General features: G+C 49.6%; 2 protein-coding genes and 1 long non-coding RNA gene across 4 annotated transcripts in view; 2 read left to right on the top strand and 1 right to left on the bottom strand.

Annotated features, from left to right (window-relative positions):
- The window catches only part of LOC311622459 (scaffold attachment factor B2-like), a 39,885-nt gene extending 39,490 nt beyond the window's left edge, over nt 1-395 (top strand). For both annotated transcript variants that reach the window (XM_084883669.1, XM_084883668.1), the window contains exon 21: nt 6-395. In XM_084883669.1, coding sequence (XP_084739795.1) covers nt 6-156 — 151 coding nt within the window. In that variant the 3' untranslated portion in view covers nt 157-395. The remainder of the gene's footprint in view (nt 1-5) is intronic.
- On the bottom strand, nt 263-22,565 carry LOC311622473. Its single transcript, XR_014794993.1, has 2 exons — nt 22,430-22,565; nt 263-555 (listed from the first exon to the last, which is right to left on the bottom strand). It is a non-coding gene; the product is annotated as an uncharacterized lncRNA (long non-coding RNA).
- LOC311622471 (ubiquitin domain-containing protein TINCR) lies at nt 18,783-22,436 on the top strand. Its single transcript, XM_084883687.1, has 3 exons — nt 18,783-19,104; nt 20,855-20,942; nt 21,465-22,436. The coding sequence occupies exons 1-2, from the start codon at nt 18,845-18,847 to the stop codon at nt 20,856-20,858; spliced, it is 264 nt and encodes an 87-aa protein (XP_084739813.1). The 5' UTR covers nt 18,783-18,844; the 3' UTR covers nt 20,859-20,942; nt 21,465-22,436.
- Nucleotides 22,566-25,981: the final 3,416 nt, after the last annotated feature.

The raw sequence follows: 25,981 nt of genomic DNA, 5'->3' as shown, positions 1-25,981 counted from the left end.
CCTAGGCGAGGCGGCTTTGCACAAGATGGGCATTCCCAGGGCCACGTGGTGCCCAGTGGAGAACTGGAAGATGGAGGCCTGGCCGGCCAGGACCGGGGCAACAGAGTCCCGCACCCCCACCCCCCTCCATACCCTGCCTTCACTCGCCGCTACTAAACCCCACTCCCTCCACGTGTTCAGGTAGGCAGATGCACTGTTGAATTTCTTAGCCAGTTACCTTGAACTTGTGGAATCCTTTAAGAAACAACAAATCCTGCCACCATGTAGTAGCTCGGTAATATGTGAACTCATTTTTTTTTTTTTTTTAATAACCGTGTTCTTGTTCTGCCATTTTTGAGAGAAGGTTTCTGTAATGAGGCATTCCATTTTCCATTAATAAAAGTTTATGGTTTGAATTCTTGTGTGTGTGTGTGTGTGTGTGTGTGTGTGTGTGGTGATTACAGAGCAAAGAATAATACTGACCTTCAGCACCACCATTGCTCACTTGGTGGTGGCTGCCAGCTCATCATACTTGAATTCTTCCAACCGTTGATAAAGTGGGCATCATCTCCCCATCTGAGAAATAAGGAGCCAGGTGCAGGGGTTAGATCACCTGCCCAAGGTCTTAGAGCTTGTAGGTGGCAGAGCTGGGATGGGAATTGGGAAATCTTCGTTGAGGGGAGGGGTGTGTGCATTGTGGAGCCCCTGACCAGTCACTTCACTCTGTGCCAGAGTGCCTGGGGCAGCGTCCTGTGAGGGTGTGAGGTTGGGGGCCTGGCTAAGGGATGGGCACATGTGTCGGGCCCTGGGGTGCTTGGTAGCTGCCCTGGGCCCCCAGAGCACACTGGCTCTTCTAAAAGGGCTGCCTCTTCTTGGCACGGGCTCAGTGCGCCTGGTCCAGTCATTTTTCTGGAAGAGAAAATTTTCATGTGAAGTCTCATTTGTGATAGAGTTGATTCCGGTTTTCTTCATTAAAGACTACCGAATAAGGCACCTGACTGGGCAGAGGTGCCACATCGCAAGTCCGAGCAGGCCCCTCCAGGGGGACACCACAGTGAGGTGCTTCTCTTCTGGGAGAAGAGCAGTGGCACAGGCAGACTGCCCCTCAGAGAGGGGCACTGCAGGCATGTTGGGGCAGAAAAGCCATATCCGTCACCTCATGAGTAGAAGGTCTAGTGGCCACAAGGCTGAGGCAGGAGGAAGGTTCGCTTCCCACCTTTCCTGGCCCTGGTCTGGTGTGGGAAGAGTTAATCCACTGTGCTACCTGCTGGGAACCTCAATTCCCTTCCCTTGGTAACTGGGACAGCCACCGCACAGGCCCCAAACAATTGCCAATTCTCCCTGAATACCCTGTGTTCCTGCTGGGCTGTTTAGTTTTAAAAGAGCAATCTGAAAATCCTCCCCACCATCAAAGGCAGGCAGTGCTGGCCCTCCGTGACCTGTCTGTCTGAATTGCTGCAAATAAACACTTTGTGAGCTTTCCCCACCACATGGGTTCCTAGAGTCGTTTTCCAATGACAGGTTGACAGGACATCGGCCCCATGTTGCGGACGGGGGACGACATGGCATATTGCTTCCTGCACAGAAGTCTGTCTCTGCAAAGTATAGTCTGGGCTTTCCATTTGGGGCACGAAAGCCAGACTTAGCCTGAGGTAGTGGGTGAGAGCAGCTCAGCTGTGGTCACGTAGCTGTGATAGAGCCATTACTCCGGCGGGCAGAGTTGCATCCCAGAGTGCCACCAGCGCGCTCAACGGGCACCGCCACCGAGCTGCTTGGGGAAGCCTTGGACAGCCCCTCCAGTTAGCTGGGCCTTTTTTGTTAATCCTTTTAATAAAAGGTGTTTTTGTTTTGTTTTTGTTTTTTCCCATTGATTTTTATTGTGGAAGGAAGGTTGGAGGGAGAGAGAGAGACATGGATGTGAGAGAGACACATGGATTGGTTGCCTCTCCTACATGTGCCCCAACCTGGCCTAGGATTGATTCTGCAACCCAGTTACGTGCTCTTGACCAGGAATCTAACCCTTGACCCTTGAGTGCACAGGCCAACACTCTAACCACTGATCCATGCCAGCCAGGGCCCAGCTCTGTTTTATTAGTATATAGAGACACAAAATATTTAGTTTGCTAGGGCTGCCATAACACAGTACTGCAAACTGTATGGTTTGAAACAGATTGATTCTCTCCCAGTTATGGAGGCTAGAAGTTCAAGATGAAGGTGTTGGCAGAGCTAATTCCTCCTGAGGCCGTGAAGGAGAATCTTTTCTGGTGGTCACTGCCAATTTCTGGCATTCTTTTTTTTTATTTTTATTTTTTATATTTTTAGTGATTTTTTTTTACAGAGAAGAAGGGAGAGAGATATAGAGTTAGAAACATCGATGAGAGAAACATCAATCAGCTGCCTCCTGCACCCCCGGCACACAAACATACACACACACACACACACACACACACACACACAGGGGATGTGCCCGCAACCAAGGCACATGCCCTTGACCTGAATCGAACCTGGACCTTTCAGTCCGCAGGCCGACACTATCCACTGAACCAAACCAGTTTTGGTAATCTTTGGCATTCTTGCCATGGGAAGCATCGCCCTCTCTCTGCCTCCTTTTCCCAGCCTCCCTGTGTGTTTGCATCCAAATGTCCCCTTTTTATAAGGACACAGTCATACTGGATTAGGGTCACCCTAATGACATGCTACCTGTGTAAAGGCCTTGTCTCCAAATGGGGTCACATTCTGAGGTCCTGGGGGCCAGGACTTCATATGGATTTTCCCAGGGGTGCAACTTCTGGGTAAATTGAGAGGAGTGCTTATTGTTCAGTACAGAACCTTACCAAGAGTTGCTCACCATTTCTGTGAGCAGAGCTTCTGGGGTCTCTGCCTCCCTGCTGATTCTGCCTAATGGGCATTGTCTGAAAAGGTAGGTCCTCACCTTGGTGCTCAGTGTCGGACATTCTTGTTTTTTCTGTCTCTATCTGATAATGAATGCATCACATTGGTTGGATTGTTCCTTTTTTTAAGTTGTGTGTAGTTAGGTTATATTCACTCTGATTTTTATTTCAGGAGAGAAAAGAGGAGGTGGAACAAGATATCTGTTACGTAAAAGGGGCTGCAGCCCTGGCCAGTGGGTTCAGTGGTTAGAGCATCGACCTGAGGACCAAAGGGTCACTGGTTGGATCCCCAGCCCTGGTCCGGGTACATGCAGGAGGCAACCAATCACTGTGTCTCACATCAGTTTTTCTCTCCCTCCCTTCCTTTCACTCTAAAAAAATCATTGGAAAAATGAAAGGGACACTCGGGTTGTCCCATCCTTTGGCTTCTGTGCATAATGCTGCCATGAAGACAGGTGTATCTGTTTGCCGTTCTCTTGGTGGAGACTTTTTAACTTGAGGAACCGCCTAAATGTGGCTGCACCATTTTTTATTCCCACCAGCCATGCACAAGCTTTCTAATTTCTCCACATCCTTGCCAACACTTGTTAGTTTCTGGTTTTGTTTGTTTTGTTTTGTTTTGTTTTATTTTATTTTATTTTATTTTATTTTATTTTATTTTATTTTTTGCTTTTATTAATCTTCACCTGAGGATATTTTCCCATTGATATTTAAGGAGAGTGGAAGAGGGAAAGAGAGAGAAACATAGATGTGAGAGAAACACATAGATTGATTGCCTCCTGCCCCAGGCCCCGGGCTAGAGAGGAGCCTGCAATCAAGGTGCATGCCCTTTACCGAAATCGAACCGGGGACCCTTTGGCTGACAGGCCAATGCTCAATTTACTAAGCCAAACTGGCAGGGGCTGTGTTTGTTTTATGATAGCCATCCGGACAGTAGAATACTATTGTGTTCATCCCCAAAAAGGAAGGACATTCTGACATCTGCTACAAAGAGGATGAACCATGAAGACATTATGCTCAGTGAAATAATCCAGTCACAAAAGGTCAAATATTGTGTGATTGCATTCATAAGAGGTCCTTAAAGGAGTCAGATCCATAAAAACAAAGCATATTGTGGGCCCTAGCTGGTTTTGCTCAGTGGATAGAGCATTGGCTTGTGGACTAAAGGGTCCTGAGTTTGATTCCAGTCAAGGGCACATACCTAGGTTGCAGGCTCAATCCCTAGTAGGGGGTGAGCAGGAGGCAATCAATCAATGATTCTCTCTCATCAATGTTTCTATCTCTCCCTCTTCCCCTCTGAAATTAATAAAAATATATTTTAAAATAAAAAAAAATAAAATACTTTTCAAAAAAGAAAAAGAAAGTATATGGTGGGAGCCAGGGGCTAGGGTAGAGGGATGAGTAGTTAGTGTTTAATAGGGACAGAGTTTCAGTTTGGTAATATGAGAACATTCCGGAGATGGGGGGTGGGGATGGTTGTTCAACATTGTGAATGTACTTAATGCCATTAAGCTAAATACTTCAAAATTGTGCCCTGGCCGGTTTGGTTCAGTGGATGGAGTGTCGGCCTGCGGGTCCCAGGTTTGGGGTCCCAGGTTTGATTCTGGTCCCCCTGGTCAAGGGCATGTACCTTGGTTGTGGGCACATCCTCAGTTGGGGGAATGCAGGAGGTGGCTGATTGATGTTTCTCTCATAGATTTTTCTAACTTTTTCTCCCTTCCTCTGTGTAAAAAAATCAATAAAAATATATTTTAAGAATATATACTACAATATTCTATACAGCTGCAGATGAAACTAATTCTGCTGGGCAAAGAAACCAGACACAAAAGTAATTCTACTGAATGAGTTCTACTTTACATGAAGTTCCAGAGCAGGCAAAACAAATCTATGGTGACAAGAATCCCAAAATTTTGTGGGAGAGGTAGGAGGGGAAGTGTGACTGGGAAAGAGCAAGAAGAATCTGACAGAACTATTCCTTATTTTGATCTCTACCTACCTCAAAACATATGTGAAAATGAATTCCAAATTAATTAAAAATGCTAATGTAAAAATAAAACCATGCCGAGACCGGTTTGGCTCAATGGATGGAGCGTCGGCTTGGGGACTGAAGGGACCCGGGTTCGATTCCGGTCAAGGGCATGTACCTTGGCTGCGGGCGTATCCCCAGTAGGGGGTGTGCAAGAGGCAGCTGATCGATGACTCTCTCTCATCGATGTTTCTTGCTCTCTATCTCTCTCCCTTCCTCTCTGTACAAAATCAATAAAATATATTTAAATAAATAAATAAATAAATAATAATAATAAAAAATAAAACCATAACTATTAGCTCTACAATGTAGAATACTTTCTATATTTTAAAGATAGGACCTTTTAAAAACACAACATAAAACCTAGAAAACATACAGAATAGGTTGACAACACTGCCTGAATTAACAATTAAAACTTTAATGATCAAAACACCACAAACAAGTTAAGTGAAATGACAGACTGGGTAACAAACAATTGCAACATTTTATAGAGTCCTTAAAAGTCAACAAGACAGCTCAAACCAGTTTGGCCCAGTGGATAGAGCATTAGCCTGTGGACTGAAAGGTGCCAGGTTTGATCCTGGTCAAGGACATGTACCTTGGTTGCAGGCACATTCCCAGTAGGGGGTGTGGAGGAGGCAGCTGGTTGATGATTTTCTCTCATCAATGTTTCTAACTCTTTATCCCTCTCCCTTCCTCTCTGTAAAACATAAAAATATATACATTTTTAAAAATAGTTACATTTTATGTATATTTAATCACAATCCTATTTAATAAAATGATAATATGCAAATTAACCATCACTCCATCACAAAGATGGCAGCGCCCATATCCATGAGATGGTGATGCCCAATACTCTCAGCCCTGCTGGAGTCCCCCAGTCACGGGGGTGGGAGAGGTGGCCACTGAGGGCAGGCAGCGTGAGTGGCCTGGCAGAGTGCCTGCTTCGTTGCCCCGGCGATAAGGCAAGCTTTCTGCGCCTGGCCGCGGATAGGCCTCTGGGCCACAGAGAGCCTCTGGGCAGTGGGCATGGAGCAGCCAGGCCCTGCAGAGAGCTACTGCCCCACAGATTCGTGTGCAGGGCTACTAGTTTAAAATAATTTTAAAGGTGGGGATCTGTTAGGTATCAGAAGTGAGAACCACTGGGATATAAACTGGGAAGCGAGGCTCAAGAACCAGACTGCTTAGAATCAACCCACCTGTCTGCCTGCACCTTATCCCTATATGGGGAAGGGGTCCATTCAGCATCCATGTCCGTCAGGCAGCTGGTTGATGTTTCTAAGTCTCCATCCCTCTCTCAATATCTATGATATTGCATTAATAATTTATTTTAGAATATTTTTATTGATTTTTTACAGAGAGGAAGGGAGAGGGAGGGAGGGTTAGAAACATCAATGAGAGAGAAACATTGATCAGCTGCCTCCTGCACACCCCCTACTGGGGATATGCCCCCAACCAAGGTACATGCCCTTTACCTTAATCGAACCTGAGACCCTTCGGTCCACAGGCCAACACTCTATCCAATGAGCCAAACCAGTTAGGGCTGCATTAATTTTTAAAACCAAGAGGCCCCAGGTTTGGTCTTTTGAATGCTGCATGCTGCGGGGTTAAGTGCTGGGAGCCTCTCGCCGCTTCTTCCATTTCTTCAGTCTTACCTACCTCATGCCAACCTGCTGAGAAACTGCCAGGGCGCCCCACATACCCAGCCACAGAAGCCTCATAAAAGGGAGGCTCATAAAAGGCACTGAAGCTTCTCCTGCATAGTTGCTGCCGGCCACGACGGACCAAATGTTTACAGACTCTGCTGAAATGAGACCCAGCAGGGTAGATTTCACAAGCAGCTGAGAAAATGTCCCTTCAGCCCCTGTCCCTGGAAAAACAGGACACAGGGAGGGAAGAAGCCCACTTGGCCAAGCCCCCTCCCACCCCCAGCAAGGCAAGATCAAAGATCTGGGCTCAAGAGTGTACCTAGGAGCCGAAACCAGTTTGGCTCAGTGGATAGAGTGTCGGCCTGCGGACTGAAAGGTCTCCGGTTTGATTCCTGTCAAGGGCATGTACCTTGGTTGCGGGCACATCCCCGGTGGGGGGTGTGCAGGAGGCAGCTGGTTGATGTTTCTAAGTCTCCATCCCTCTCTCTTCCTCTCTGTTAAAAAAAAATCAATAAAATATATATATTTTTAAAAAGAGTGTACCTAGGAGCCTTTTTTACTCATTCATCTAGCAAACACTTCCTGGGCATTTCCTGTGTGCTGGGCTCTGCCAGGGACGCAGCCATGACCATAACCAAGACAGACCTGCTCTCCGGAGCTCAGTGGATGATTTCAAGGACGGGATGGAATAAGGAAAAGGAGAGATTAAGAGGCTCCCTGGAGGAGGTGACTGGAAGGGCATTCTGGGAGAGGGAACAGAATGTGCAGTAGCCCAGAAAGGAAAGGGTGCAGCACCTCAGAGCAAGCAGGTGCAGGGGAGACGTGGGGTCAGGCAGAGTGGCCTCCAAAGTCTGGGTGGTCAGGGTTCAGGTGTCAGCTAGCAGGTGATGTGGGGGGCGGGGCATTGAGAAGAGATCCCTGCCCTCTTAGTAAGGTTCAACGGTGATTGTTCTTCCCTTTATTTTTTTTACTTATTTATTTTTTTAAATATATTTTATTTGATTTTTTTACAGAGAGGAAGGGAGAGGGATAGTTAAAAACATCAATGAGAGAGTCATTGATCAGCTGCCTCCTGCACGACCCCTACTGGGGATGTGCCCGCAGCCAGGATACATGCCTTTGACCAGAATCAAACCCGGGACCCTTCAGTCCACAGGCCAAACCAGTTTGGGCATGTTGTTCCCCTCTTTTGGACCTTCCTTGCTTGGGGGCCCAACAGGGAGCCAGCAGTAGCCAGCCTTACTGCTGGCTCCCTGGGGAAGGGGTAAGCCAACATGGCCTATGGGCCTCTTCAGTAACAGAACCAGGCACCCCCAATCATCCCTCCCTGTGTACCCCTTATTCGCCGCACCCTCTGTCCTCTGCTCTGCCCTTGTCCAAACAGAGGCTGGACAAGGATAAAGCAGGGGGACCATGTGCTCCTCCAGGTATGAGGTCCCCTCCCCAAAGACCAGAACCTAGGAGGCAGGTGTGACTGGCAGGCAAAGCTGATGAGGTTGGTCATCACACCCCACCCGGACTGAATCATAGCGACAGCCTATGGTGGCAGGAAGTGCCAGGATGATATCATTGGGGGACAGGGCACAGGGGATGTGGCTAAGAAGAGGGGTACACAGGGAAGAGTGATTGCAGGTAACTGGCTCAGTTATTGAAGAGACCTTGGGCGCTGGCATGAGGAAGAGGTGTGAGGGGAGAAAGAAAAAGAGAGATAGAGAGCCACAGAAGACGAGACAGAGCTGGAGAGAGAGACAGAAAGAAAAGGAAGAGAGAAGAGGGTGAGACACAGAGAAATAGACACAGAAACAAATAGAGACATAAGCAATCACAGATGAACACAGGGAGACCCGCAGGGATGTTAAGCTGCTGGGCTGTCATGCCCCCTGTCCCTTGTACCCACCAGGTGGCGACCGAAGGCCATGCAGCCATCCCTGCCTTGCCCCTCCTTAGCAGGAGGCCCTGGGCCCCAAGGAGGCGGGATGGAGGTGGAGGCTGCACAAGAGGATCCTCCCTATCCTGGCCACCCCAGGCCAAAGCCCTGGGGGCAGAGGGTGTGTGTGCATGTCTCCGTGTATATCTATGCTTGTTTGGAGCTGTGTCTGCGTTGGTCTGAGTGTGTGGGTGTGTTTTTTTTGTGTGTTTTTTTTTTGTTTTTTGTTTTTTGTTTTTTACAGAGAGGAAGAGAGAGGGATAGAGAGTTAGAAACATCAATGAGAGAGAAACATTGATCACCTGCCTCCTGCATTGGCCTGCGGACTCAAGGGTCCCAGGTTCGATTCTGGTCAAGGGCATGTACCTTGGTTTCGGGCACATCCCCAGTAGGGGGTGTATAAGAAGCAGCTGATTGATGTTTCTCTCTCATTGATGTTGATGTTTCTAACTCTCTATCCCTCTCCCTTCCTCTCTGTAAAAAAAAAAAAAAAAATCAATAAAATATATTTAAAAAAAAGAATTAGAGAACTGAAACATTTATGGAGCACTTACTGGTGGCGCCCAGAGTCTGTCATGGGACCCCCAAGAAAAGGTGACAGGAGACAGAAACAGATATTCATGAAACTGACGGAGCAAAATTTAGGTTCTATTAAACCTCAGCACCTACTGTGTGCCAGGCCCTAGCTAGAGGGCTACTTTAATGCTGTGGACTCAGTTTCCTCGTCTGTAAAATGGACCTGATATTAGACCAGATTATGGCTTTGCTGTTAAGTGATTGAGTTGAGTTTTGTAAAGCTCTTTAAACCCTGCCTGGCACAGCCCAAGGAGTCCGTAAGCATCAGAAATCACTTATAACTGCAAGCACATCCATTCACCCACGGGTCAGTGGGAGCCCCTGGGAGCCCTCCCCTCACTGCTCAGGGTGTGAGGATTGTCTTAAAGACCTAACAAGGTAAAAGCTCTGAGGCCTGCACAAAACTTCCCTTTCCGTCCAGCTCACCGGTTCTCTCAGTCAGTGCACAGGGAATTGAATAGATGAGATGCTATTCCAGGCATCAGGGACTTGGCCGTGAACAAAACAGACAAAAATCCCTGCCTTCGGGCAGTTTCTGCTCTCGTGGAAACAAAACACAATAAATGAAATTGATTTGTCACTGGGCAAAGGTGAGTCATTATAGTTATTACCCATCAAAGGCTTTCAGTACACTTTGCCATTTTACCTTCATGAAAGATGGTACTGACTTATGCCAGCAACAGATGTGTTCTTTGACTTGCACCCTCACAGAACTTAGTATCTTCGTTGAATATTATGAAAGCGCCGAATCCTAGCCACTAGACGACCAGGGTCTTCATTGAATATTAGAGTGGGGGAGAATCCTAGGGTGATTAAACACTTTGTTTCATGTGAGTCTTTATTTTATGATTTCCCACCTATGTCTTTTATTTTTATTTTAAAAATAATATACCACTTTTTAATTTTTTGAATGGCACAGCCACTCTATATTTATTTATTTTAAATCCTCGCCTGAAGATATTTTTCCATTGATTTTTATTTTTCCTTATTATTTTTTAATATATATATTTTTTATTTATTTCAGAGAGGGAGGAAGAAGAAGAGAGAGATAGAAACATCAATGACAAGAGAATCATTGATCAGCTGCCTCCTGCATTCCACCTACTAGGGCTGGAGCCTGCAACCTGGGCATGTGCCCTTAACCAGAATCGAACCTGGGACCCTTCAGTCTGCAGGTGGATGCTTTATCCACTGAGCCAAACTGGCTAGGGCTGTCTTTTATTTTTAATTTTTTAAAATGTTATCCTCACCTGAACATTGATATTTAGAGAGAGTAGAAGGGAGGGGCAGAGACAGAGAGAGAAACATTGATGTGAGAGAGACACATAGATTAGTTGCATCTCCCATGGGCCTGGACCAGGGCCAGGGATCGAGCTTGCAACCAAGGTATGTGCCCTTGACTTGAATCAATCCTAGTCCAAAGGTGAATGCTCAATCCACCGAGCCAAGCCAGCTAGGGCTATGTCTTTTATGTGTTCAAAGTGACATCCATGTCCTTTGCATATCTCTCTGTTTTTATTTATCTCTAATGACTCTTTATATATGAAGGATGCTACTTTTGAACATGTTGGTAACAAATAGCCTTTGTGGTTTGTTTTTTTGTGTGTGTGTTTTTTAAATATATTTTATTGATTTTTTTTTTTTTTTTTTTTTTTACAGAGAGGAAGAGAGAGGGATAGAGTTAGAAACATCGATGAGAGAGAAACATCAATCAGCTGCCTCTTGCATACCTCCTCCTAGGGATGTACCTGGAATCAAACCTGGAATCAAACCTGGGACCTTTCAGTCCACAGGCCAATGCTCTATCCACTGAGCCAAACGGTTTCAGCTAGCCTTTGTTTTTAATAGAGCTAGGAATAACATAATTTACCAACAGGGACCACCATGAACCCTCATTTACCAGGTATCCTAGCAATGAATTTCTTATGAAATTTCTTTGGAGTGGGACACATAGACCTAAGAAGCAGTAGCTATGAAGAGAGCACTCTGACCTGAGACAAGGCCGCTCTTAGCTCAGGATTAATGTGTCCATCTTCTAAAATAGATTCCACATTGCCAGGGACCTTTCTAGCATAAATCAGATCAGGCCACTCCCTTGTTTCAAACCCTCCCATGGCTCCCCATTGCCCTTAGAAGGAAATCCACACTCCTCCCCATGCCCTTCTCAAAGCCGCCCTTTCCACACCACGTTTTCCTTTTGGTGCTGCACCCGGCAGAGGCCCCTGAGCTCTCCTGCTGACTCGTTTCTGCTATGTTCCATTTCTGCCTGCTTCACCTTCCTGCGTGGCTTGGGGAAGCCTCCGTTTTCTCTTCTGAGAAACAGGAGAACAAAAAAGGTACGGACTTCAGCCCTCGCTTGTTTGTCTCAGTGGGTAGTGCAGCAGCCTATGAATTGAAGGGTTCCTGGTTCCATTCCAGTCAAGGGCATGTACCTTGGTTGTGGGCACATCCTGAGTAGGGGGTGTGCAGGTGGCAGCTGGTCGATGTTTCTCTCTCATTGATGTTTCTAACTCTATCCCTCTCCCTTCCTCTCTGTAAAAAAATAAAAATAAAAATTAGTAGCCGAAACCAGTTTGGCTCAGTGGATAGAGCGTGGGTCTGCGGACTGAGGGGTCCCAGGTTCGATTCCGGTCAGGGGAATGAACCTTGGTTGCGGGCACATCCCCGGTGGGGTGTGTGCAGGGGGCAGCTGGTCGATGTTTCCTTCTCATTGATGTTTCTAGCTCTCTATACCTCTCCCTTCCTCTCTGTAAAAAAATCAATAAAATACATTTTTTAAAAATCAATAAAATATATTTTTTAAAAAAGAAATTATGGACCTGATAGCCTTGGTGACAGGGACCCAATGGGGTAGCTGATTGTAAAGCATGGAGGGATGCCCATTTGCTTTTCCCATAACCTTCTTAGCATCTCTTTGTGGGGGAAGGAGAGACATTGGCAAACAGCTTCCTTGGGACTCGCTTTCCTGATCAAGATGAGGATACAAAGTCAGTTCTCTTACTGGACCAGGGAAGGCCAGCCCTTCAGGGCTCAGGGCGTGCATAGGACCAGGCAGGGATTGTAGGGAATTCGTGTCCCGTCCTCAGAGGGCCCATGGCTGACCCTTGGACTGGGGGCCCAGTAGAGCTCCAACTTCTTATATGGAAACACTCACTGACCAATTCTTTAAAAAAAAACAACAAAAACAAACAAAAAAAAAACAGCCCTGGCTGATTTGGCTCAGTGGCTAGAGCAAGAACCTGCAGACTGAAGGGCCCCCGGGTTCCATTCCGGTCAAGGGCACATGCCTGGGTTAAAAGTTTGATTCCCCAGTGGTGGCTGTGCAGGGGCCAACCAATCAATGAGTCTCTCTCATCATGGATGTTTCTATCTTTCTCTTCCTCTCCCTTCCTCTCTGAAATCAATAAAATGTAAAGTAAATAAATAAATAAATAAATGCAACTAAAACATTGTGTGGGCCTCTGGGCTTGCAGTTTGAGGGGATAAGTCCAATAACAAACCTCTTTTGGCCCAGGCCAGTGGGTTCAGTGGTTAGAGCGTCAGCCCGTGCACCAAAGGGTTGTGGGTTCGATTCTTGGTCAAGGGCACCTACCTGGGTTGCAGGTTCATTCCTGACCTGGGTGGACGCATGTGTGGGAAGTAGCAAATCGATGTGTCTCTCTTACATTGATGTTTTTCTCTCTCTTTCCCCCTCCCCCTCCCTTGCTCTCACTCTAAAAATCAATGCAAGAGGGTGGAGAGGGGGACAAAATTCTTTGTGTCACAAGAGACTAAACATCTGTGACTCCAGAATTTGGCCAAATTCAGTGGCTATGTCACCCATAGGGCCAAACGGGCACAGACCTCACCCTCCCTTCCTATCTGCCTGCAGTATCAGGGGACACCAGCCCCACCCACACGTATTCCTTCTTCTTCAGAGGACGCATGCATTCTGGCCCCCTCCCCTTTTTTAAAATATATTTTATTGATTTTTTACAGAGAGGAAGGAAGAGAGATAGAGAGCTAGAAACGTCAATTCGAGAGAAACATCGACCAGCTGCCTCCTGCACACCCCCTACCAGGGATGTGCCCGCAACCAATGTACATGCCCTTGACCGGAATCAAACCTGGGACCTTCCAGTCCGCAGACCAACGCTCTACCACTGAGCCAAACCAGTTTTGGTTCTAGCCCATTTTTTTTTTTAAACAATTAAACCCACTTAAAATATAGATATATTTTATTAATTTTTTACAGAGAGAAAGGGAGAGAGATAGAGAGCTAGAAATGTCGATGAGAGAGAAACATAGACCAGTTGCCTCTTGCACACCCTCTACTGGGGATGTGCCCGCAACCAAGGTACATGCCCTTGACAGGAATTGAACATGGGACCTTTCAGTCCGCAGACCGACGCTCTACCACTGAGCCAAACCGGTTTTGGCTCTAGACCATTTTTAAAACCTGTTCTCAATTCCCTCTGATTCTCTAAATTCCCTCAGAACCTTCCCCCACATTCCTTTGCCCCCTAAGACAGTGTTTCCCAACCTTCTCTCATGATGAGAATCACCTGGTGGAGTTGTTAAAACACAGATTCCTGAATCCCAACTAAGAAGTGCTAAACTAGAATTTTTGAGAACATATAGGTAAAATTGCATACTTAACTAGTGCTCTAACACAGATGTTATATACAGAGCACTAAGTTAGGTATGCAATTTTACCTATATGTTCTCAAAAATTCTAGTTTAGCACTTCTTAGTTGGGATTCAGGAATCTGTGTTTTAACAACTCCACCAGGTGATTCTCATCATGAGAGAAGGTTGGGAAACACTGCCCTAAGACACCCAGAAGTCACCTGTGTGTTGATTAGTAGGGATCCCTGAGCCCTGGATTCTAGAATGTCCATGAGGAGGGGTGAATATTCTGAGGGTCTGGAACGCCAGGCCTTCCAAGATGCTGGGAGTCGGCAGTTTCAGTGATCCTACGGTTCTGAGCCTCCCAGGTCCCAGACGCAGGGATTCTCCAGCTTATCCCTGCCCACCCGGCTCCTCCATAATTGCCCCTGACAGATAGTAGTGTCTCCGGGCGGAAGAGCCCACAGCCACCTGGCTTTCCCGAACAGCTTAATGAGAGAGTCAGAATTAATTGGAACTGGCACCCGACACTTACAGGGCTCAGTGTGGCCGGCTTGGCCTCCATATGTTGAGGCCAAGTGTCCCTGGGCCTCGCTCTGATCTGTCCTAGACATCAACAGGTACGACACGTGAGGCCTGGAGCTTAGCCTGATAAGGGAGGTGGCTGGGGCCGTGCTGACCTGGTTCTGCAGGTAGAGCCAGCCTGCTCACCTTCCCTGGAGAGAGTGCACACCCTCGTTCTACCACTTCCCCCTGTCTGCCTCAGTTTCCCGCTTTTGTTCCCTGAGCCAGCCTCGTGGTTTGCTGTAAATTGCTCAGCACATGCATTGTCCTTGGGCACATGGAGACTCCCAGAGGGATATAGCTAGTTTATTATTTCAATAGATATTATCAGAGAGATTATGCTGTTTCACACTCCAAACCCCAAGATGTGAAATGGCTCTTTCCCCAAAACCCAAGCGATATGGTGAATTATCAAACTTTTTCACCTTCAGCATCCTAACAGATTGCATTTAAAAAAGGTATTTCATGCCGAGACTGGTTTGGCTCAGTGGATAGATGGTCAGCCTGCAGACTGAAGGGTCTCAGGTTCAATTCCAGTTGGGGCATGTACCTTGGTTGCGGGCACATCCCCAGTAGGGGGTGTGCAGGGGGCAGCTGATCAATGATTCTCTCTCGTGGATCTCGTGGATGTTTCTAACTCTCTATCCCTCTCTGTAAAAAAATCAATAAAATATATTTAAAAAATAATAAAAATTAAAAAACATAAAAAAGGTATTTCATAGTAGTTTTACTTTATATCTAATTTACCATGAATGAAAATGACTTCCTGTCATGTGTTAAAAAGACACTGAATTTCTTTTTTGTTAAAAAAAAAAAGTATTTTTATTGATTTTAGAGAGGAAGGGAAATGGAGAGAGAGAGAGAAACATCAGTGAGAAGGAATCATTGATCGGCTGCCTTCTGCACATCCCCTACTAGGGATGGAGCCTGCAACGTGGGCATGTGCCCTTGACTAGAATCGAACCTGGGACCCTTCAGTGCATAGGCAGATGCTCTATCTACTGAGCCAAGCTGGCTAGGGCTCATTTTACTTTTTATATAATTTCCCCCTTCCCTGAGTTGCTTTATCCCACCTCCTTAATCTATCACCAATGGATTTTATGTAACCCACCTATGTCCCTCCTTTGATTGCAATGTATAAATACAGATGTAATTTAACATTCTCCGGAGCATTATCTCAATTCATTGAGGTTCTGCTTCCGGGCATATGTCGAGAGTTTGGCTCAAATAAACTCACAAAAATTCTTTACAGGTTTCAATGTTTTGTTTTGTTTTTTTTTCCATTGCCAAAGCTATTTACATATTAAGGAAATCAACCTTTTCTCTATCAATCTTGGAAAAGTTTTCCTGACTTTGGCTATTGACTGTCTATTGTGTGTGTGTGTGTATGTGTGTGTGTGTGAGAGAGAGAGAGAGAGAGTAAGAGAGAGAGAGTTTTATATTTGTTTGCAGTCAGTTATTAATCTTTTGATTAAAGACTTCAGGGTTTAATGTCATGTTTTAACAAACTAGGATTATTATTTTTAATTCCCATGTTTTCTTTGAGTAGTTTATAGACCCCCTCCCCCCCTTTTCTGGGAAGAGTGATCCATCTGGAATATGCTTTTAGCCATTTTAAAGAATTTTCATCTGAAATCTCATGATTGTGTAAGAAGCTTCACAGTCAGTCAGTGGACAATAGCATGAGTGTTGAAACCAAGTGGCTGAGATTCAAATCCTGGCTCTGCGATTTTCACTGGGTATTGTCAGGGGAGCCATGTATCCTCTCTGTGCCTCAGTCTACTCATCTCTAAAATGGGAGATAATAGCATTATGTGAGAATTAAGGGATGTGTCCTATTTTTTAAAATTGGTTTTTATAGATTTTAGAGAGAGAGGAAGGGAGAGAGAAACATCCCTTTGTTCTTTCACTTACTTGTGCATGTATTCACTGTTGTTTCTTTCTTTTTTTTCTTTTTTTTAAATATATATATTTTTTTACTGATTTTTTTTTACAGAGAGGAAGGGAGAGAGATAGCCAGAAACATAGATGAGAGAGAAACATCAACCAGCTGCCCCCTGCACACCCACTACCGGGGATGTGCCCGCAACCAAGGTACATTCCCCCGACCGGAATCGAACCTGGGACCCTTCAGTCCACAGACTGACGCTCTACCACTGAGCCAAACCGGCTTCAGCCACTGTTGTTTCTTATATGTGCCCTGACCTGGAATTGAATCCACAAGCTTAGTGTATTGGGAAGATGCTCTAACCCAGTAGTTGGCAAACTCATTAGTCAACAGAGCCAAATATCAACAGTACAACGATTGAAATTTCTTTTGAGAGCCAAATTTTTTAAACTTAAACTTCTCCTAATGCCACTTCTTCAAAGTATACTTGCCCAGGACATGGTATTTTGTGGAAGAGCCACACTCATGGGGCCAAAGAGCCGCATGTGGCTCGCGAGTCGCGGTTTGCCTACTACTGCTCTAACCAAATGAGCAACCAGCCAGGCCAAACTGCACTTTTTTCTGACTATCCTCTTGAAAACAGACAACCCATGGGTCTGGGCCGCCTGTCACTACTTGAGCCAATTCAGCAGAGACAGGGCTGAATCATATATGAGGGTTTATTCCGGTGCCACCAGCAGTACAGGAGAGCAGCAGGCCACCCACAAAAATCTGCTCTGCAAACCCCCACAAACCAGCTGCTTATCAGGTCGGACTAAGATTACTGGGAAAGCAGGGATTACAGGCATGGGGAAGTAGGCTATGCGGGCTGGGCGGGACTCCATTTTTTTGGGGGGAAAAGGTTGTTAGTTTTTTCATGATAATAGGCAGTTCTTGACTGAGAATGGACCACATTCCAAGGTTGAGTCCCAGGTCCTGGGTGGGGCTACACTCCCAGCCAGGTTCAATGTCCTTTCTTGAACCAGAACAAGGCAATCATGGTTAACACAGCATGGTTTCTATTTCCCATAACCACAGCTAGTCCCCAATATTCTATTTTTGCCCCTAACACTCTCAGCACAGACAATTGTAAGTGACTGTGCTTCAGTAACATTTCTCAGTGCTCTACCCTCAGTCATTTCATCCTCATAACAACCCCAGCGGATAGATGGGACCGTGGAGGCCCAGGGTCTCTAAGTTACTTCCTGGGGATCTGTCCTTCTTGGGTCGAGTTAGAGCCCACACTCTGTCCACTTCCTGTTCTGGCCTCAGCCTCCCGCTCGCCCTCCCTCCTGCCACTGCTGGAGGAGGAGCTCCCAGTGGGCTTCATCTTAACTGGCTTCTAAGTACAGACTGAATCATGGAGGCCAAGCCAGCATCCCGGATACCCAGAACTGGTCAGTCCTGTCCTGGCGGGTAAGAAAGGGGCAGGGGCGGACTGCAGGCAATCAGGGAAGGCTTTGGGAAGAGGGTGCTCTGGGAAGCGGTGTGACTGGAGAGGGGAGAGGAGCCCGAGAAAGGGGTTGCCATGGCATTGGGGTAGGTGAGCCTCCTGTGGCTGCCACTGACCACAAATCTTTCCTCCTGCTTTCCCCCCAACGAGGCACACACTGAATTGTAATGTTGGTGATGGATCGTGGGAAGGTGTCTCCTTAGTGGGAATGTTGAACTCCTATTCATCTGCCAAAGCCCTAGCTCCAATGCCTACCAGTCTGGGAGGCCATGCCCACATACTGGCCTTTCCCAGTCTGGGTTCTCCCTGACCTCATAGGCCTGGGAGTGTCTGTGTCCAACTCTGTATCCCTCACCCTCAACTGGGAGACCCTCAGGGCAGGGCCCTCGGTTGTGATGTCTCTGGTGCTTGGCATTGCCCAGCCCAGCACAGAGTAGATGCTTGCTGAGTGTGTCTTGAAGGAAATCAGGAAATAAATGAGTAAGCGATGAATGGAATTCTCAGTCACTTGTTTCCCGCTGCCCAGGGCCCTCCAGTGTTCCCACCGCCCTCAGGGTAAAAGCCCAAGTTCTCCCCAAGGCCCACGTGGCTCTGTAAGACCCGCCCCTCATCACCTCCCTGACCTCACCTCTTCCCTCTCTCCCCCTTGCTCCCTCCCTCTGCTCAGCCACCAGGGCCCCTATCTGTTCCTCTAACCACCAGGCATGACCCTGCCCCAGGGCCTTTGCATCCGGCCACCTCCTCTGGTCTGCAGCACTCTGATCCATTGCATGACTGACTCACTGCTCTCACCTTCAGAAGTCAATTCAAATGCCACCTCCTCAGAGAGATCTCTCTTAACCCAGATGTCTAGGAGAATCACCAACCTCGCTTCCCTTCCTTCTTTTTCCCTCCCTAGCCCTTCCCAGGATAGGGTGCATTGTGTATCGAAGTATTCATATTTAAGTTGGGTTCCTCATTGTGGGGTTTGGTCTCAGGTGTCCCGGGTGCTTCCAGCAGGCACTTAATACACGTGTGCATGAACATGAGCAGAAAGGGGTCTGCGGGAGGGGAAAAGGGCCCTGGGTCTGCCCTGCCCTGGGTCTGCCCCGCCCTCCAGGGCCCTCCCTCGGGCACAGCGGGCGGGGCCGGGCGGGCGGGGCGGGCGGGGGCGGGCTGCCAGTCCAGTCGGGCGGGTGCGCTGGGCACGCGGGGCCGGGGCCGGGGCCGGGGCCGGGGCCGGGCGGGAGCGCCCGGCGGGCGCCATGGAGGGGCTTCGGCGGGGCCTGTCGCGCTGGAAGCGCTACCACATCAAAGTGCACCTGGCGGACGAGGCGCTGCTGCTGCCGCTCACCGTGCGGCCGCGCGACACGCTCAGCGACCTGCGCGCCCAGCTGGTGGGCCAGGGCGTGAGCTCCTGGAAGCGCACCTTCTACTACAACGCGCGGCCGCTGGACGACCACCAGACGGTGCGCGACGTGCGCCTGCAGGACGGCTCGGTGCTGCTGCTCGTCAGCGACCCCAGGTGGCGGCCCGGAGGCGGGCGGGCGGGGGTCCCGGGTGGGAGCGGCCGGGCGGGGAGAGGAAGGCAGGCAGGGGCCGGAGGGCTGGTGGGGTGGGGGATGGGGATGCGGCAGGGCTGGGGGAGAAGAGAGCGGGGCACCAGAGGGCCCGGCTGGGGTCCGGGTAGGAGGGACGTGGGCGGGAGGGTAGACTAAGGTCCTTCCCGACCCCTGGGACGCTTTCTCCCCGGCCCCAGCTCTGCCCTGTGGGCACCGGCTGTAACAGAGGAATGGAGGGAGGCAGCCCCCCCCCCCCACACACACACACAGAAACGCCAGGAGGGCAGCTGGATGCCCCCTGCCTGCTTCCTTCTTTTCTCTCCCGCTGTCTCTGGCCTCCCTTCCCTTTCTTTGTCTCCCCTCTCTCCCTCTCTCAGCAGTGCTGTCCTATTTATTCCACTTCCTATCATTCTTTCTGCCTCTCTATGGCTCGGCTCATTTCTGTCTGTCTATTCTGTCTTTGCTCTTTTCTCTGTCTCTTTCCCCCCCGTCTCTCAGTGCATTTCTGTCTCTATTTGGCTCTGTCTCTGTCTTTCTGAGTCTCTGGTCCTTCCCTCTTTATCCATCTCTCCAGTACACCTGCCAACCCATATTCCCATCCTGACACTGGCTGCCTGCACTCTGCCATGGCCATCTGGAGTCCTGGCCAGGGTGACCCACAGGGGTCTGCAGGGAAGGGCTTCTGGGCCGCGGGGAGAGCACACACGGAGGCCTGGGGCTGTGCTCAAGGTGTGTGTGTGGGGGGGAGGAAGGATCTTAGGGGCAGGGGGAGAAGATGGAATGGTGACCGATGGGGGTTGGGGTCTTGCGCTGGCAGAGGGTGTTCCTGGCAGTGCACCTTCTACAAGGTTGGAAGCTGGACAACCCCAGACATCACACACCATAATCATCATTTGATACGAAATAAGCATTTATTGAGTGCCTACTGTGTGCCAAGCTTTGTGCTGGGCCCTGGAACCCAGTGGGGACTCAGACTAGGCCTGCCCTCACTGAACAGACATGAAACCAAATAAACATGGTTAATTGTCAGATTGGAATGTTTTACACCTTCCTCCTTCCCTCCCTCAGCTCCTTCAGGTCTTTGTTCAGATATATACATCCTGGCAGAGATACATACACACACACACACACACACACACACACACACATATATAATTCAGAGAGGAAGGGAGAGGGAGAGAAAGATAAACATCAATGATGAGAGAGAATCACTGACCGCTGCCTCCTACACATCCCTTTACTGGGGTTCACAACCCTGGCATGTGCCCTGACTGTGAACTTCTGGTTCATGGGTCAATGCTCAACCACTGGGCCACACCAGCCAGGCCCCATCCCTGCTTTTATCTTTCTCTCACTTTGCTATATTTTTCAATTGTTTTTTACCCCATCTCCCCCAGCAGACTGTAAACTTCATGAGGGCATTGTTCATCCTATCCACTGTTGTGTTCACAGTTCAGTGCCTGGCACATAGTAGGTGCTCAATAAATATTTGTGGAAGGTATTGTCTGGGGGTGAGGAAAGGGCTGCTCAGAACATTTTCCTGGACCCTAGCAGTTCCTGGATGTGGGGGAGAAGGTCTCTGACGTGGGGGTAAGTCCTGGCAGGTGTGGGAAGATGCATCAGCCAGAGACTGAGCAGATAGGTGAGCCTTTGAGAGCCGAGGTGAGGACTGTGTTTGGCCACAATCTGTGCCTTTCTGTCACCCTCCTGCAGGTAGCCCGGGTTGGAGGAGGCGGAGCCATGACCGAGGGGCTGAAGATGCTGGCTGAGGAGCAGGCTGGGTGGGGGACACCTTCGGGAGGTAAGTCATTCCGGGGACCTTACCTATTGTGAGGACCACAGTTGGGGGAAATGAGGCCCAGAGAGGAGAAGGGACTCACCTCTTTTGAGTGTCACCCCCCAACCGACTCCAAAGCCCTGCATTGGGCAAGGACACTGTCCTTCCTTCTCATGCACCTTTAGACCAACCGCACTGCCCCGAACAGGAATGATGTTCCCAGACTTGCTGTGTGGCCTTGGGTGAATGACTGCCTCTCTGGGCCGTCACCCGCCTCCTCACTTTGTCCTCTTGGCCTGAATTCCTGTGGCTCCCGCAGCCAGGCCCTCTAGGAATGGCTGGCTCCCTGTGGCCACAGGGCCTCCTGTCCCTCCTGGAGCACCAGCACGTGGGGAGGAGGGAATGGCTGCAGGCGTTGCTGTCCACACCCATGGAGGGGGGGGATTTCAGGGAAAGGGAAGAGGCAAACCTGGCCAGAGAGCTGGTGTTTCATGCTCCTAAAGGCCTGAATTGAGATTGGCTTATCCGCCCCTCCTGCTCTTCCAGGTACTGGGCTCTGAGTGTGGACAGGGCAACACTGCCCTGACCAGCTGATGCCCACTGCCGGGGACACTCCTGATGGAGCCCCACTCCCTGACTCTGAACTAGGACATTGTCGCCCCAGCTCAGCCCATCAGCTCAGCCCATCAGGTTGTACTGTGTGACCCTGAGGCCGTGCTGCAGGAACCACGGTGCCGGCGTGGGCAGCCTAGGGATATGACGTGAAGAGAAGCACAGAGGGGAGCAGAGAGGAAAGAGGCAGCACCACTCCCACCTCGTACATTCTCGTGGCCATGCTTTGCCCAGAGGCACCTTCCACAGCCCTCTCTGCGGCTCCAGCCCACTTGGAACTCCAGCCTCCTCCAGGAAGCCTTCTCGGATGCCCTCCTGCCCAGCCAGTGAGCACCGCATCCTCTTGTGGGTCCCCACAAGCCCCTCACTGTGATCAGCCTTGGCTGTGGGGAACAGCCAGTCGCTCAGGAAATCTCAAATGACTGAAGGTGGAGACTGGGGGACCCAGCCCTCTCCCAGTTCTCCAGTGTCTTTCTGTGCTCTATCCTTTCCCCAAAATACCTCCTCTCATTGCATCTGTGCCTGCCCCCCTGGAGTGCCCTCCCTTAATGCCTCGCCCCCTGTTTGCTGCTTGGGGTTTCCTGGTTGGGTCTGAAGGGCTCCGGTGGAGCAGGCAGAGATCTGGGGGCCTCTGTGCCTGGTAGAGCACTGAGGCTTGGGTGGTAATCTTTTTTCCCCTACCATTCCACTCATTTTCATTGTGACAATAAAGCACGTTTTTGCGAGGTCCCAAATGCCGAAAACAACTCCTTAAGGTTGGCTGCAGCCGCTCACCCTGCTTTCCACTCCGAGCCTTGGCCATGGGTGGTAATTTTGAGGACATCCCAGGCAGTGTGTTATGGGAATTCTGGGTACGAGACCCCCCAGATCGAACGTGGAGCCTTGGTTGGATCTCTAACCTGCAGCCGCGTGGAGTCTGGTCCTTTGAGCAAACCTGGAGGCTGATTGGGGGTGGAGGGTCCATCCTGCCTGTGTGTGTGTGGCGTTCAGGCTCCAGCTGCTGGCCTGGCGCCGGGAAGAGGCATGGGAGCCTGGGAAGAAATAATGTTTTAATTAAGAGTCATGTTGGCCGCAAGGCCCCGAGTGGAGACAGGTGGATAAGAAATCATGGCTGTGGGGACAGTGTGCTCAGACCACGTTTGCCTGTTGCAGGGCGGGCACCAGGCCTGCAGGCACATCTCCTGGGAGGTGCAGTGCTGTGACCCAGGTTGTCCCTCAGAGGTGGTTTCCAAGCACCCAGTGGGTGTGCAGTGGGGGAGGCAGCCAGGCCCCGATTCTGCCAGGTTTGGGCTTCTCTCCCTGGGTGACATGCATGGGCCTGTGGGGGCCCAGGGACCCCTCCTTCCAGGGCCCAGCAGAGAGGTAGGGCTTTTTAATAATCATCCCAGCTCAGTCCCTCCCTGCCAGGGTCTGTACCATGTACTTATGGGGCCAACCATGATGTTTAACCGCGGTGGTAGCTGTAATTACGGCCCATTTTATGGAGTGGGTGTCTGAGATCACTCCCCTCCCCTCCAGGCTGCTGCTCCAGCAGCCCCTGAACTGAGGGGTCCTCAGCCCAAGCGGGGGTCCCTGGTGAGGATGGGGGAGAGTTTTCTGTGTGTATATGGGATGGGGGTGGGGAAAAGCACTTTGGGGGAATTTTCATGGTTAACAAACACCATGCAAATTTAATGCAAATGACATGCAAATCACCGCCCATTTCTTAAGCCTAGACAGCTCTGGCATGTTGTGAAATAATAATGTTGGACTTGTCCCTTGGTGCAGGTCTGGAGGCGAGATACAAAGCCTTCTCCTTCTTTCCTCCTCCCTTTCCCTTTCCTTTTTTCCTCTCTTCCCCTCACCTTTTCTTCCTTTCTTTCCCCCCCTCCCTTCTTCTCTCCCTCCTTTCCATTATTTGTTGAAGACCCCTCCCGCCGAGTCCTGAGATGAACACAAACAGCAAAAGTGGCTTCTGGTGTCACTATTTTCCAGATGGGGAAACTGAGGCACAGGCCTGGCCTGAGGTCCCAGAGCCACGTTGTGGAGAGTGTTCCCGTCAAGTGTCCTTATCGGCCAAAGTGGGGGGTACCTATGACCCAAGGAGAAGAGCTGACAGTGGCGGGACAGGCTCACGGGTTTCTTGGCCTTAGATGGCAGGCTGCTAAGCCTGGATCTGAAGTCTCGCACTGACTTGCCCATTCCTCCAGTCCTTCTTCTCCTCCCGCTCCATCTTCATATTCCTTGAATTTTGGACACAACCGTCTGCTCCATTTGCATGTCTTACCTTCTCTGTTTGGCAAGCTTCTACTTATCCTTTAAAAGCCCAGCTCCAATGCCCCTTCTTCATGAAGCCGTTTCTGATCCTCTGAGAAGAGCCTCTATTTCCCTCTGGGCTTCTGTGGCACCTGGTGTCTTTCTGGTCCGGCCATGACCACCTGGGGCCAGCAGTGTCACTGAACACCCTGACAGTTCAGCACTGGCCTGCTAATGTCACACTTCCAGTCCTTTGCATATTCTCTACCCAGAATGCCCTTTTCAGTCCTTTGCACCTGGCACACCCCTAAATTTTCAATGCCCACCACGAACGTGCCACCTCCATGTGGGCTCTGCCGCTCTCTCCCAGACCACACCCGGGGCCTGCAGCCTCCGTCCCTCTTTCCGGCCCACGCCTGCCCCTTGGAACTGGGAGGTCTGGGGAGCTGCCTCTGGGGACCTGGGGTCATCCAGGTTGGGACTGGGTACAGAGCGGCTGGCTGTGTGGAATGTGTACTGATGAAAGATTAAGTGTTTGAAAACAAAATCAAATTCAAACCTCATAGCCAGCGCTTCCTTCACCCTTTCCTCTTGCTCTCGTCAGGCCTTTGGATAAGCCGTGTCCTGTGCCAGGAATGCCTTTCCCCTGGAATCCTCTTCTGGGGGACCCTAAGCCAAGCACCTCCCCTCTCTGGGCTGAGAAACTGGGGGAGCCCGCCCCCCACCCCAGGGCCTTTCAGGCTCCTGGCTCCACCCCAGGAGCAAGTCTGGGCTGTGAGAAGTTTCGGGTGAGACTTGGCAGCCACTTCCCTCTCTGGGCCCACGGCGGCGTCCGAGGGAGGAGCCGCCTCCTGCCTTAGCTGCCCACCCGTCTGTGCTCTCCGAATGTCAAGGGGCATTTTCCTGGGCAAGTAAATCCAGACAATTCCCAGAGGAGGCACCTGTGGCTTCGCTAGAAACTACATTTACCCGACCTCCCATTTCAGTCCTGTTATCTCTCTCTCTACTTGAACTCAGTTAAAAGAACCCCCTTTGCAGGGACCGGTTTGGCTCAATGGATAGAGCGTCGGCTTGGGGACTGAAGGGTCCCGGGTTCGATTCCGGTCAAGGGCATGTACCTTGGTTGCGGGTATATCCCCAGTAGGGGGTGTGCAAGAGGCAGCTGATCAATGACTCTCTCTCATTGATGTTTCTAACTCTCTATCTCTCTCCCTTCCTCTCTGTAAAAAATCAATAAAATATATTAAAAAAAATAAAATAAAAAAATAAATAAATAAAAGAACCCCCCTTTTTCCTGATGCCCTGAATGTGACCTCGGGCATTTTCAAAAGCTGCTGGGGCCATGCAATTTGAAATACTTGAATAGGCACCACCAGTTTACACGGATGGCGTGGTGGTCAGGACACCCAGCCATGGGCCCTCCTGGGGCTACAGAGTCGGGGCCGCTCCTGGTACCCCAGTCACAGACTTCCTCTGATGACCTTGAGTGGTTTTTGTCCCTCTCTGGGCCTCAGTTTACCCACCGCCAGGGGAGGGAGGTGTTAGGGTGGCTGGGCCAGGAGCTACTCTCATGGCATAGGCTGTTGGTTGGCAGAGAGAGCCTGACTCATCCCCATGTCCAAATGGGTTTGAAAGAATCCTCCAAGGGGAAAACAGTTGTAAGAAAAATAAATAAATAAATAAAAAGTCCCAGAGCTGACCACCCAGCCTGCCAACTGACTCACCTGGGAGGAAACAGCCCCCCTGCCGTCCCCTGCAGCATCCGGGAAACTTGCCTGTCTCTCCCCCCGCTGTGGCCCGGCCCATCCCCTGCGGCCTCCCTGTGCGGGCTCCTGACGAGGCACTGACCTCACCTCTGTGTTCTGAGCTCCAGACCCACCAGACCCCTGGCTGGGGTCCCACTCCTCCAGGCACTTGCATGTGCTGTTTCTAAGTGTGGTATTCAACAGCTCCAGTTCCCGCAGCTCCCCACTTTGCTATTAACTTGTCCTCACCCCACTAGGATGCAGTTCCACTCATGTGAGGTCCGTAGATGAGTTAGATCCAGAGACAAAGTAGATGATGGGTGCTTGGGGAGGGGGAGGGGGAGATAAGTTAGTGTTTACTGAGTTCCAGTTTGGGGAAATAAGTTCTAAAGATGATTGGTGATGGTTGTACACAATGTGAATTAAATGCCACTTCTGAATGGTGCACATAAAAATAGTTAAAACAGTAAA

Source organism: Pipistrellus hanaki (assembly GCF_964339955.1).
Source record: "Pipistrellus hanaki genome assembly, chromosome: 5".
Classification (NCBI taxonomy): Eukaryota; Metazoa; Chordata; class Mammalia; order Chiroptera; family Vespertilionidae; genus Pipistrellus; species Pipistrellus hanaki.
This window is presented reverse-complemented; position numbering and strand designations above follow the sequence as displayed.

Bases quoted from the DNA above. Each gene is read 5' to 3' on its own strand.
- LOC311622471 (XM_084883687.1), top strand. From the start codon at position 18,845: ATGGAGGGGCTTCGGCGGGGCCTGTCGCGCTGGAAGCGCTACCACATC.